General features: G+C 42.9%; 1 protein-coding gene across 1 annotated transcript in view; it reads right to left on the bottom strand.

Moving 5' to 3' along the window:
* LOC124272999 (uncharacterized protein YMR196W-like) overlaps window positions 1–13,615 on the bottom strand; it is a 54,279-nt gene extending 40,664 nt beyond the window's left edge. Inside the window, exons 1-8 of the mRNA XM_046708236.1 lie at window positions 13,430–13,615; window positions 12,018–12,129; window positions 10,332–10,500; window positions 9,132–9,306; window positions 8,549–8,690; window positions 7,691–7,788; window positions 5,458–5,823; window positions 2,702–2,898 (exon numbers count right to left, since the gene is read on the bottom strand). Coding sequence (XP_046564192.1) covers window positions 2,702–2,898; window positions 5,458–5,823; window positions 7,691–7,788; window positions 8,549–8,690; window positions 9,132–9,306; window positions 10,332–10,500; window positions 12,018–12,129; window positions 13,430–13,511 — 1,341 coding nt within the window. The 5' untranslated portion in view covers window positions 13,512–13,615. The remainder of the gene's footprint in view (window positions 1–2,701; window positions 2,899–5,457; window positions 5,824–7,690; window positions 7,789–8,548; window positions 8,691–9,131; window positions 9,307–10,331; window positions 10,501–12,017; window positions 12,130–13,429) is intronic.
* Window positions 13,616–14,579: the final 964 nt, after the last annotated feature.

The raw sequence follows: 14,579 nt of genomic DNA, 5'->3' as shown, positions 1-14,579 counted from the left end.
TCAACTGTAGTTGAGACGCTATGGATTTGGATCCATTTGTATCCCGTCGTCGAGGTAAATTCGCTGCGAAGTGCTTGACGATGTAGATGCATAACCAGGGGTGACTGCCATCGTTGAACTTATGTAAAAAATCGTCTAACTGCCGTGTCCTCGTCCTTACTTGACAGGGGAGGTCTCTAACCTCAAGAAGGCAGCCCAATCATGAAGGTTAAGATTAGCTGGACTGTAAGGAGGCTTGCTCGTTCACTGATATATTGATATTAGAACAATCGTCGGTCTTCACCGTAACTTCCCGAAGTTACCAGAGTGACCACGTGTTTCGAGGGTTGATGGTAAACGCGCGAAACCTCCGGCGCAAAATACCTCGCTCTGTAATATTAATGCTGGATAAGTTATTTTCCAGGCTGTCGTGAAAGTAACTTCAGTCTTGAAGATAATTCCGACTTCCTTATATAAGGTTCAATAACCTTGCAAGTTGTCAGCTTGTAGACTGTTAAAGCTGAACTTGTTGTACATATTACTTCTGAGGAAATCGTTGACTATTATGAGTTTTACTCGCTGTAACAAGACTGCTGTTCAATTTCGCTTTGAATTGTCTCCGCAGATCTGCGTAATTGGTCACGCATGTAGATAATCGATGTCGTAGTAGGTAGTCGGCGAAGATCCTAATTAGGCTCTTCATCCGTTGATAGAATAATACAGCTGACGTTGTGTGTTGTAAATAGCCTGTGCAATTGTCTTACGTGATAGGCTTGTAGACGGACATTTGGCTTACAGTTGATAAACAACTCATGTGATGTCTTGAGCGGACTGACGAAAGTGGCTATATATACGAAAGTGGCTAGTATATGGAGACCTTGGAGGAGACTTCCTCGGCTTAAGCCGGGACTTAGCGAAGATCTCGGAAGTAACGCTTCTAGATCTTCTGGTTGAAGTAGACTTGGAGCCACTTAGCCTTCAGCGACCTTCGCGAAAAGTATCGCAGTCAGAGTCCAATCAATATATGAGCTTGCTTCGAACAACCTCTGTGTTCTACAGGGTGTGGGCTCGGCTGCGCTCCTTCTCCGCGATGTCCCTCTCAACTGGTGAGGGAAGCTGTAGCTCCTTCTTCGTGGAGGCTGCCTGGGACTTCCTTAGCGAAAGTGTCTAGAGTCGGATCTTAATTGATACCATCATCTTCCTCTGGCGATGGTCGTATATGTCGGAGACCTCGATCTGTAAGAAGATCTATGTGAGGACTGAGGAGAACCGGACTGACGATTGGCTAGTGTATGTAGACCTTGGAGAAGACATCCTTCGCGAAACTGTGGGCTTCGAGCGGTGATGGCTTCGCCAAGCGTTGAGGGCTGGGCGCGAACGCCTTCTAGGCGTTGTAGAACCACTTAGCCTTTCGTGGTTCTCAGCTGAATGTCTGGAGTCAGTGTCCGATCCCACATATGAGTGCTTGCTGCTTAACGCCTCTTCGTGACATGACAAGGTGCGTGCTAGGCGAAGCACTCCTTCTCCGCGAAGCCTCTTGCAAAGGGTCAGACTCTAGCTCCTTCTCGGAGGCGGCCTGGGATACCTTATGCAAAGAGCTCACTCCGGGCAGGGTTGCCCTTCACGGAGGCTCGTCTATAGGCTCAGGGGCCCTACGCAAAGTCAAGGCGGGCTCTGGGGCCCTGTATGACTTAGTATGGCTGACCAGGTCGTCTGGGATGGTCTGCGCTGGCGTTGAGGGTGTCCTCTCTGTGATAGTGACGGGACCCTCAGTTATAATCTCCGGCGTCAGCGTAGGCATCTCTGATTGCATGTTGATCTGCGCTGAAGTGACGGTAGTCGTACTGGTCACTTCTTATGACATACATCTGGAATGATAATCGAAATGTCATCATCATATAAACATAATTCTGAATATCAGAAGCAAAGTTTTTTAGTAGTCTTCGTGGATTTCCCTTTGACGAGGCTGTAGACCTGGGGGCTCGGAGCATACGTTGAGACCACGCGGAAGTTCTTCTAGTTTTATACTGTGATGAAGGAACGTCCCTGGGAAGCAGGTCGCTTCTAGATATAGCGGATCTCGTCCCACGCTTATCCCGAAGGTAACTCAGGATATATCTGACTCCGATCTATTAGCCATGACTGAAGATTGTTTCCGAGATTTATCTGCCTTCCGTCTCAAAACGGAACATAAATATTTATCAAAAGGCAGAAATTGGTAAATTAATATATAATTTACAACGAGAACAATAGAACATGGAGTAATGCAAGTAGGGCATTTTAAATGTGGATCTGTAGCAGAATGCGTAATTTACAAACAGTGCAGATTTTATTAGCGAAACTGCTGAGCAACACGGGCGAACCGTGAATCAAGCAGCAGAAACACGAATAATTATCAATGCATGTTGAATAATGATACTAGTTACACCTCTATAGATGAATATAAGAGGTAACAAACCAAATATAAATAAAGGATATAGTGTGCAGGGAGACACAGGTGCTCTCACGTCTTGCTCACTGGGTGAAGAGTGAGGCACATGGGTTTGGGTGGCGCCCTCGTTCCCGCTCTTGTGGAAGGGAGGTAACTCGTGGTCAGTACTAATGAGTGATTTTTTATTGAAGGGAACTTCAATTGGGAGATACAAGTGTTCCACTAGGTTCGCCAGAAAAAGAAGACAAGCAAATAAACATGAGTCAGGATAAGTATAAAAATATAACTAACTTTAGCATAAAATATTTTCGTTTCAGCCTTCCTCTTGTTGATGATATCGTCCATCTGCAAAACACTCAGAGTCGAATAAGACTTGGAATTTTGTATTGACCAGTAGATCTTCTTTTCGCCACCAGGGGGCACCGTCAGCCAGTAGGGGTCAGCACATTTACTCCCGCAGTGACCAGGGTTTACAGCAGCACTGCCACCTGTAGGAGAGAGTTTCATGTGTTGATGGATGCAGACATTGCAGCAAAATTAACCAGGATGAAAAATGTTTTCAGATTTCTGAGTGTCATTGACGATTCAGTGCCCTGAAATTTGAATGGAACTAGATGCATCAGTACATTGAGTACTCAACAATGACACATCAGAAGTACACATACTATCCAACATTTTGAAAATGAACATTTTAACTACAGATTATATACAGTGGACTCCTCTAAACAACATCGCTTGGGACCGGTGAAAAATGTCAGTTTAGAGGGATGTCAGTTTTGAGGGTGTTTTTAGAAACTCAATCAAAAATTAAACCACACACACACACAAAATTCAACAAACACAGTGAAACGTATGTTTATCTAGAGTTATATCTAGAGTGAACTCAGTCCTTGCCATCTTAAGAGACGAGGTTGCCATTGTGACTTGTAGTGCAGTATCTGACCATGACTTGTTATTATAATATAATATGTTTTGGTGACACTGATGATGTCAGGATACAATGGATGACATCACGGTGCCATGGATGATGCCACAATACAATATTTGACATCATGGTGCCATGGATGATGTCAGGATACAATGGATGACATCATGGTTCAATGGATGATGCAACAATACAATATTTGACATCATGGTGCCATGGATGATGTCACAATACAATGGATGACATCACGGTGCCATGGATGATGTCAGGATACAATGGATGACATCATGGTTCCATGCATGATGTCACAATACAATGGATGACATCATGGTCCCATGGATGATGCCACAATACAATATATGACATCATGGTTCCATGGATGATGTCACAATACAATGGATGACATCATGGTACTATGGATGATGTCACAATACAATAGATGACATCATGGTGCCATGGATGATGTCACAATACAATGGATGACATCATGGTCCCATGGATGATGTCACAATACAATGGATGACATCATGGTGCCATGGATGATGTCAGGATACAATGGATGACATCATGGCGCCATGGATGATGTCAGGATACAATGGATGACATCATGGTGCCATGGATGATGTCAGGATACAATGGATGACATCATGGTGCCATGGATGATGTCAGGATACAATGGATGACATCATGGTGCCATGGATGATGTCACAATACAATATTTGACATTATGGTGCCATGGATGATGCCACAATACAATGGATGACATCACGGTGCCATGGATGATGTCAGGATACAATGGATGACATCATGGTACTATGGATGATGTCGCATTACAATGGATGACATCATGGTTCCATGGATGATGTCACAATACAATTGGTGACATCATAGTGCCTTGGATGATGTCACAAATCAATGGGTGACATCATGGTGCCATGGATGATGTCTCAATACAACGGGTGACATCATGGTACTATGGATGATGTCACATCACAATAGATGACATCATGGTGCCATGCATGATGTCACAATACAATGGATGACATCATGGTTCCATGGATGATGTCACAATACAATGGATGACGTCATAGTGCCTTGGATGATGTCAGGATACAATGGATGACATCATGGTGCCATGGATGATGTCACAATACAATGGATGACATCATGGTGCCATGGATGATGTCACAATACAATAGATGACATCATGGTGCCATGCATGATGTCACAATACAATGGATGACATAATGGTTCCATGGATGATGTCACAATACAATGGGTGACATCATAGTGCCTTGGATGATGTCAGGATACAATGGATGACATCATGGTGACATGGATGATGTCAAGATACAATATGACATCATTGCTACTGCCACAGCAACCTGATTTAGCAGAATGTGGCAGATACCTGCATTCAAATGAGGACAAATTTTGAGACATAATTGGTGTAACTAGTATGATTTCTATAAATTTGGAATTTCTGACTGACCGACTGGTTTTACGCCGCTTTCAGTAATATTCCAGCAACATCACGGCAGGGGACACCAGAAATGGGCTTCACACATTGTACCCATGTGGGGATTCGAACCCGGGTCTTCGATGTGACGAGCCAATGCTTTAACCATTAGGCTACCCCACCGCCCCTCCAATTTTACAATGTTTCATGAACAATCAGACAGTATCCCAATGCATTACCAGTGTAATGATAATAATAATATTTAATTTATATAGTGCCTAGTATCAACCTAATAGTTGCTCACTGGACGCTGTAATCACAAACTGATTATTAATTACCCCAGATGCCCAAGCTGCCTGTGAGGCGCTAGAAGGTTATAGTCACATGACTTATCTCACCGGGTACCCATTTTCTACTGGGTGAACAGAGGCAATTTTGAACAAGCTCACTTGCCTAAGGTGAGACCACATGTATCACATGTGAATCATTGTGGGGCAGGACTGAAGTCTTAGAAACTCTCAACAGTCAAGCTGCCTAAAACGGTCACCCATCCAAGGACTCTCCGCGCTCAACGTTGCTTAACTTCAACTGATTTGTGACCTGAACTCTATGCACAGGACCACACACCACCACTAGCTGGTAGTGTTGTGAAAGCCATCTTACCATGTATGATGTATCTGTGAAAGGCATCTTTATAGAAGCCTGAATCTAGGTGTTCAGTACTCCACTGTTGTACATCAGGCTGGGTCTCTGATTGTCCAGTCTTCTGTTGTGTGTCTTGGCGAGTATTCAACTGTTCAGTACTCTGCTGATTTGTCTTCAACTGTTCAGTACTATGTTGCTGGATCTCTGACTGTTCAGTACACTGTTCCTGGTTCTGTGACTGTTCAGTATTCTGCTGTTGTGTGTCTGTTCTGGTTTCTAGGCCTTCAGTTCCATGTTGTTCTGTGCCAGGCCGTGTTTCGTTGTTGCAGAACAACACCTCCCCTGAGTTTGGAGTATCTGCATGAAAGTCAACTTGAAACTGTCCTGCATGAACAGAACATAAGTTTCATAAAATATTTGTAACAATCCCCATAATGATGAGGCAAAATGAAAGAGGTCCTCGAATATCCGGGCAACATTTCTCCATTTTATTACGATATTGAAGGGTTGAATGTTTTTTCTTGTTTATTTTGTTACACCGTACACAGCAATATTACAGTTATATTCTAGTGGTCTGTAAATAACAAGTCTGGACTAGACAATCAAGTGATTGACAATATGAGCATCAATCTATGAAATTAGGATACAATGACATAAGTCAGCGAGCCAGCAAGCCGGACCTCCCGATCCCGTTCGTCGCCTCTTACGACAAGCATGGGTTACTGAAGGTTCATTCTAACCCGGACCTTCACGGGTCCAATGACATGTGTCAACCAAGCCAGCGAGCCTGACCACGTCACCCGATCCCGTTAGTCGCCTCTTACGACAAGCATGGGTTACTGAAGGTTCATTCTAACCCGGACCTTCACGGGTCCAATGACATGTGTCAACCAAGCCAGCGAGCCTGACCACGCCACCCGATCCCGCTTATTGGCCTCTTCGACAAGCATGGGTTACTGAAGGTTCATTCTAACCCGGACCTTCAACGGGTCCAATGACATGTGTCAACCAAGCCAGCGAGCCTGACCACGCCACCCGATCCGTTAGTCGCCTCTTCTGACAAGCATGGGTTACTGAAGGTTCATTTTAACCGGACCTTCACGGTCCAATGACATGAGTCAACCAAGTCAGCGAGCCTGACCCGTCACCCGATCCGTTAAGTAAGCCTCTTCGACAAGCATGGGTTACTGAAGGTTCATTCTAACCCGGACCTTCCGCGGGTCCAATGACATGTGTCAACCAAGCCAGCGAGCCTGACCACGTCACCCGATCCCGTTAGTCGCCTCTTACGACAAGCATGGGTTACTGAAGGTTCATTCTAACCCGGACCTTCACGGGTCCAATGACATGTGTCAACCAAGCCAGTGAGCCTGACCACGTCACCCGATCCCGTTAGTCGCCTCTTACGACAAGCATGGGTTACTGAAGGTTCATTTTAACCCGGACCTTCACGGGTCCAATGACATGAGTCAACCAAGTCAGCGAGCCTGACCACGTCACCCGATCCCGTTAGTCGCCTCTTACGACAAGCATGGGTTACTGAAGGTTCATTCTAACCCGGACCTTCACGGGTCCAATGACATGAGTCAACCAAGTCAGCAGGTTGAACCACTGAATACCATTAGTCACATATGACAGGCGTGGGTTTCTACAGACCAGTTCTGACCTTGATCTTCACAGATAAAGAGTTGAACAGATGGCATTTTTAGCGTAGTTGCAGTTAAGACAGACTCACAATGATCTTTGGTGTTAGGGTTGGGTTGTCTGTGTATCCTGACTTAAGTTAACTTGATAGTGCTAGCACCCTCAGATACCTGAGTGAGTGAGTTTAGTTTTTACGCTGCACTCAGCAATATTCCAGCTAAATGGCGGCGGTCTGTAAATAATCGAGTCTGGAACAGACAATCCAGTGATCAACAGTATGAGCATCGATCTACGCAATTGGGATACAATGACATGTGTCAACCCAGTCAGTGAGCCCGACCAACCAATCCTGTTAGTCGCCTCTTGCGACAAGCATGGGTTGCTGAAGACCAATTCTAACCCGGATCTTCACGGGTCTGCCTAGTATGTAAAGCATGGGTTGCTGAAGACCAATTCTAACCCGGATCTTCACGGATCACCATGCTGCAGAACAAGGCTGTTCCCATCTGATTACACTGATCCTGTGCAGACAATCCTTGTTTTATCTCTTTAATGTTAAAAACTACCATCTTTTAATATCTTTAGACAGACCATGTCTTTGTCCTACCTAGAAGGCGGCTGCAAGCAAGTACTGATCCTGATGCTGTGAGACTCAAGGAGGGTTTGCTGTCAGCCGCATCAATGGACAAGTCATCCCATGTATTCCTGTAAAAAATCAAATCTTATAATGTTTCCGTGGTCTTACTCTAAGTCACATACACAGCTGCATGCTGAGTCACTCAATTTCCAGCTATATGGCTGTAAATAATCAAGTCTGACCAGACAATCCAGGAGCAGAATCTGGGTGTGTTTGGGCAGTGAGCCTGACCATCTGATCCCGTACAAGATGGGTTACTGAAGATCATAAACCCGGACCTTCTTCTCTGTCACATTCAGAGGCATTTGTTTCCACTCAGGAGCAGATGGGTGTGTTTGGGCTGTACAAGAGAGGCCATAAACTTTGTTTACAGTTTGTTTCCACTCAGCTGTCGACTTGAGAGAGAGAGAGTACAATCCATGAGATAGGATAAGTTTAAAAATTATAAATATACATTTGCATTTTCTTAGTATAATGGATGATGCCATGATGCAATGGATGACATCATAATACACTTGATGACATGATACAATGGATGACCTCATGATAAAGTGGATGACCTCATGATACAATAGATGACCTCATGATACAATGCGTGTCATGATATGATATCAAGTGGTTGATAGGAGACTACTACGTCACGAGGCTGCCCACAAAAGCTGCACATAAACAACAGCATCAACAACAGAATTTTTTAATAACAGCCTGCCTGGACAATTTTTTTAATGTCTGATAACCCTCTGCCTTGATCAAAATCCTTGCTGATATAAACGCTGCATCAAATAACCCCCAGGCTTGAATTAAATCTGAGACAGTACATTGGATTACCTAAACCACACCTGTGGCATGACAAGGATCTTCTCAGTGGTCTTCGCCTGGTTGATGACCGTCACGCAGCAGACGAGGTCTTCTTCAGCCATCTTAGCATACTCCACGTACACATCCCAGTATCTGCCATCCTCAAACACCCCTACAACAGACATATGTACCAGAAATGGGTTTCAGAAAACAGAAGACATCAAGTAAGTCTATAACTAGACCAACACAGGGTAAAATAGCCTTTAAGGCAGTACACCCTGTACACTGACTTTTGGTTTTACACTGCTTTTAGCAAATTCCAGTATTCACGGTGACTTTGGGCTTAACACATTCCCATGTGGGATTCGTTGTAGTTAATCGTTTAACGTACCCCAATCGTCAATCTATATGCCAACAATAGGGTGCATGTGAAGGCAGTTTAACCTGTACAGACTTGTGAAAGTAGTATCACACTTTGATAAGCTCAAATTTTAGCTGTCATCTGCTCTCGCATTTCCGTTGTCAATCTATAACTGGAACAAAGACAGTAAAATGGCCTCTAAGGCTGTACACCCTGTACATCTTCCTGTCTGTTTAACTTCGACCCACCCACTTGTATCAAGAAGCTCATACTCTGGTTGGTCAGTTCCTCTGTTGGCATTCTGTGCAATGAGCTGGTCATAAGGAAAGGTCTGTTGCGGGTACTTGTACAAGGCCTTCATGTAGGTGTGTCTCGGGTTGTTGTCAAGATAGTAATACAACTCCTTTACATCTTCTCCATGGTTGCCCTGTATCACACAGTCCATGTACCAACTTGAAACATTTGCAGGAATAATATAGTAGTATATTCCACTAACAAGGCAAGAAACACCAGAAATGGTCTTTACATATGGTACTCATGTGGGGAATCGAAACCAGGTCTTCAACGTCATAAGTGAACACTTTAACCACTGGACTACCCCACCACCCTCGTATACAACATGGCGGTGGGGTAGCCTAGTGGTTAAAGTGTTGTCTCGTCATGCTGAAGACACGGGTTCAAATCCCACATGGGTACAATGTGAGAAGCCCATTTCTGGTGTGCCCCGCCCTGATGTTGCTGGAATATTGCTAAAAGCGGCGTAAAACCAAACTCAGTCAGTCAGTCAGTCTTATACAACATAGGCTACTAAGAATTGGCAAGGGAAGTTCTGAAAGTATTCCTGTCTTTGATATACAGCGGAAGCCGTCTAAACCGGAACTCGTCCGGACTGAAGAAATAATCTGGTTTAGACAGCATGCTGAATTGTAGAGCTGACACAGTTACCTACAACTAGAACTGAACCAGTTTTGTCACTCTCATATACATTGTTGTATCCCGTGGTTCTCTCAATTACTGCACACACTGACAATAAAAGACAAAGATTTCGGCTCATACTAACTTATTACACGTAAACCCATACTGAACTAAGATTAAATTGTCTTTATCGGTAGCCATGTAGTTTCAACGCAGGATTAATTGGACACAATACACATCTGGCCGACTCCTTGCCAAGCGCCAGATTAGGCCGCGCTGATTACTGTATAACACATATTCAGGCGGCTCATTTCATGCCGAGATCTAGAACTGACAGCTGCCGGATTGCAGAGATTTTAAATGATGATAAAGTTACTAACCACGGAGGGGACTGACATTTTATGCCAGGATTAATAACTTGCTGGATTGGACAGCTGCCGGTTTTGACAGCTTCCACTGTAATAGTCTACATAGTAATGCATTGAGGGTTAGCTTTTGAATGAACATGAAATATGCAAGACTGCGTTTAAAGCTCACTTGTGGATTCGTAAGACCAAACAGTCTCTCCTTGAGGCAGGGGTCGTTGTGGTTCCACAGGGCGACGGCTGTACACATGATGCAGTTCTGGTCACTCACTCCAAACAGTCCATCCTCACCAGACATATAGGCCGTACTTGCTGCAGCATCATGGGACACTCTTGACCAGCTGGACCACAAACAGGAGCAGGAAATGTTAGATTGGAAATATGACCATCGAAAATATTTTCTATTTGATATCTTCCCATTCTCATCATTTTGAACCTGTGAAGATTGGGGTTGGAATTGATCTTCAGTAATCCATGCTTGTCATAAGAGGCGACTAACGGGTTCAGGTGGTCAAGCTCGCTGACTTGGTTGACACATGTCATTGTATAACAACTGTGTAGATCAATGCTCATGATGTTGTTCACTGGATTGTCTGGTCCAGATTTGATTATTTACAGACCGCCGCCATATAGCTGGAATATTGCTGAGTGCAGCATTAAACTAAACCAACTCACTCATTATGTTGAGTGATTATATTCATATGATAAATAGGTATATGGTAGATCAAGTGGCCTGAAATTTGATTATGTATTCTGAAGTTGATTTAGTAATCACCAGTCATAAATATGCACTTCTGAAGAGTTCTGTAGAATGCAGTTCTATTTGGTCTGCATCACTGAATCAATAGGAACACATTCCTATGTGTATCAATGACAGTAGAGGTCATCAAGAATAGGCTTTCATGCTTTGTACCAATCTGAAAAACCAAACCAGGGTCTGTTTCATGATGAACTAACACTGTAACCACTAGACTGACACACTGTAAGTATTCCAGTTCCATCACAGTAGGGCAGTGGGGTAGCCTAGTGGTTAAAGTGTTCACTAGTCATGCCAACATTTGATTCCTCACCTGGGTACAATGTGTGAAGCCTATTTGTGATATTTCTGAGGCTATATGCATGTCGGGCGTAGTTAACGTCAGGCGTAACACACTACGTCGGGCTTAGCAGCGCCCTGCTCTAACACGTCATGCACAACATCGGTTAAGCCTAGGCATTACTACGCCCGACTTTACGTCGAGGCGTAGTGTGCTTTTTTTAGATTATCGAACATTTCTAAACCTTCGGGAAAGGGCGCGAAAAGACTTCGCGACACATGCATTTCAGTCGTAATCATGGAAAACCAAAAAGAAACGAGAAAACCCAACTTTTCCGATGGAGAAATAATATGTGGAGAAATTGCGATAGGAGCCATAATCAGTATCACTTCTGATTGTATCCACTATCTTGAAAATGTCAATTCTCCTGAATCTAAATCTTCTGTACATATCAAGGTTGTCATATATTTAGGGTAAGGCAACTTTCCCGTGCTCATTCGCTCCAACTCGCAGAATTCCGTTGGTCCGATTTTTCAAACACTCATATATACATATTTTTATTTGTGATAATTTACCTTCTATTTTCAAAACCGTTGGTTAGTTTTACTGACCGGAAGTCGATACAAATAAACAGATTTTAATGGTTATTTTTTATTTGATGCTCTCTTATTTTTGCAAATTTTATAGCTTGTGCTTCCTATAATAGGAAGTGCCCATGACACTAGAGGATATGGACGATAGGTATTGGTTTACTATAGGTGTACCCAGAATAGACTTGCAGTGAATGTCACCTGACAAGCCCTCCCTCTGTTAGTACAAACCAGTTTCCGTCTGTAGACCTGTCCTCCCTGACGGTTCCCCACTGCCTCTCCGCCAGGTATGGCCCCCACTGGACCCGGGCTGCCGAGGTTGTGGGTGGGTGGATTGACCGCTCTGTGGGCACACAATAAACACTGCAGTCATATGGGCTACATATAATTATTAAATTCATTTAATTACTCATCTGTAATATGCAGTCAAAATGCTTTCTGGATTGCCTTACAAATTGCTTGCTTGATCAATTGAGTGAATGAATATTGTTTTCTGCCACAATCAACAATGATGCAACCTTCTCCAAAACACCAGGGCAACCAGTGGTGGACAGCATGAGCACTGATTCATGTGGATATGTTGATATCAACATGAGTTGAGTTTTACGCGGCTTCTGGCAATATTCCAGCAATATCATGGTGGGTGACATCAGAAATGGGCTTCACTCATTGTGCCCATGAGGGGAATCCAACCCAGGTCTTCGGCGTGTCGAGCAAACGCTTTAACCACCCCACCGCCCCTTATCAACATGGATCAAGAGTCAGATCAAATATCCTGAAACAACACATATAATTTTATATATGTTTTGTGCTTAATGGGTACTCGAGAATGTGCACTGCTGACTAGTTTATTGGGTGTACATGTGAATTGATCATTTCTTGGCTAGTGAGTGAAGGAATTTTGTGTTGTGTTTTGTGTTCAACAAATAAGCAGCAGTCAATCTTGTCCGAGGCAGCCAATCGCTGTTTAATAGAGAGTCAAAATAACAACTCAGCCATATTATTGAAGGTAAGATTCTGCAGAATATATGTACAGCTCCTGCAAAATTGTTCTTCTGTACAACCATACAAGAATCTCACCCAAGTGTCTACTGATATCAATTATATCAACACGAGTTGATAAAGTTACAAATGTCCGAGGCGTGCCAAGGATATTTTCACTTTTATCAACGAGTGTTGATATAATTGATGTCAGTAGACACGAGGGTGAGATTCTATTTATCATCAAAAATCATTCTTCATTAGTTTTCAATGAAAAATGTACATCTCTCAACACTGTACTGCCATTAGACTTGCTGTGCAGTGATGTCATAGCATTGTGACGTCATCAAAGTTGATGACGTCATAGCATTGTCAGGGCATTGTACAAAATCTACTGTCAAAACGATATCTCCTAGGAGATATCATATGATCTCACACAAGCGATATCTCCTGTGGAACACAGTTTTGGATGATAAAATATTGTATTTCACGTACCGGGGCGTAGGGGTAGCCTATTGGTTAAAGCGTACGCCCGGGTTCAATTCCCCACATGGGTACAATTTGTGAAGCCCATATTTGGTGTCCCCCGCTGTGATATTGCTGGAATATTGCTAAAAACGGCGTAAAACCATACTCAGTCAGTCAGTCAGTATTTCACGTACCCCTTTGACTCAGCTTAATGCCAACATCAGTCTTCTTTCTTTCTCCTTCATCCTCCACTAACGGTGACCTGCCTCTCTTCATGATTGTCGACAAGTTGAGTCAGATTCTGCGTATTCTGTCCTCACATATAAACTATTTTGATATAAGCAGCCCAGACCATCAATACTTCGAGAAATAGCTCTTGCACGGAGGGAGGTAGCTTATTGAGAGTGATCTCCCTTTCACCTTTCATGAGTTTGTCATGAAATTCGTGAAGCGTACGTACAATATCAATAAGCGAACGGCATTGCCAGTTAACGACTGTTGCTTATTGTAACAACTGTTTTTTTAACGTTTTTTCTCGTAAACAACATGTGTCTCAGAGAATAATGCAAAAGTTATGTTCAAACGACATCTATCTTATCCTATATTTCGAGATGACAGATACACATAGACATTACAAAACGAGTGTGTGTTGAATATGGAAATTATTGCAACGATATTTTTTTCCATATTCAACACCCACTGGTTTTGTAATCTCTGTATAAATCAAAACGTTTAACAATATTTTGTTGCAATATTTTCTATATTCAACACCCACTCGTTTTGTAATGTCTATTTATTACACACGTGTTCTGAATATATTTTTTAGATAATTTTGTTGTTAGATAGTTGTTGTGTAACAAGTTGAAAGTTATCCAACAAGTGCTGTGTAACCAAACTAGGTTATTCAACGATAGTGACGTCACAATGGCAAACTTTCTGTTGCCACCTCGATATTGCAAGCTGCCTGAAAGATATTCAGAACACGTGTGTAATAAATCATATTTCACTAGACACGTGGAATATTCTATTCATTATTAGCTTCCAATTTTGTTTAATTAAATTTAAACATTATCAATCTGAGAAAATGCGATGAACGAAAGCCAAATTCTCCCAACTCTAAACTAAAGACTGTTCACCTCTTTGTCCAGGCGCACAGATAAGCTATAGTTCGGTATTCGAAAATAAAATAAAAACCGAGTTAAAACATCTGTATCAGTTGCCATATTTGTATCTATTGTCATTATTTGAATATGATCAGCACTTAAGATAAGATCCATCAAACGATCTTTTTTGTCTCAGCGTGCGCGTCAAATCTCGGTGCTAACGCAATAATACATGAGAACT

The sequence above is a fragment of the Haliotis rubra genome, unplaced genomic scaffold (genome assembly GCF_003918875.1).
Source record: "Haliotis rubra isolate DU_JTF1 unplaced genomic scaffold, ASM391887v1 Scf175, whole genome shotgun sequence".
NCBI lineage: Eukaryota > Metazoa > Mollusca > Gastropoda > Lepetellida > Haliotidae > Haliotis > Haliotis rubra.
Note: the sequence above shows the minus strand (reverse complement) of the source record. Positions and strands in the feature narration are given on the sequence as shown.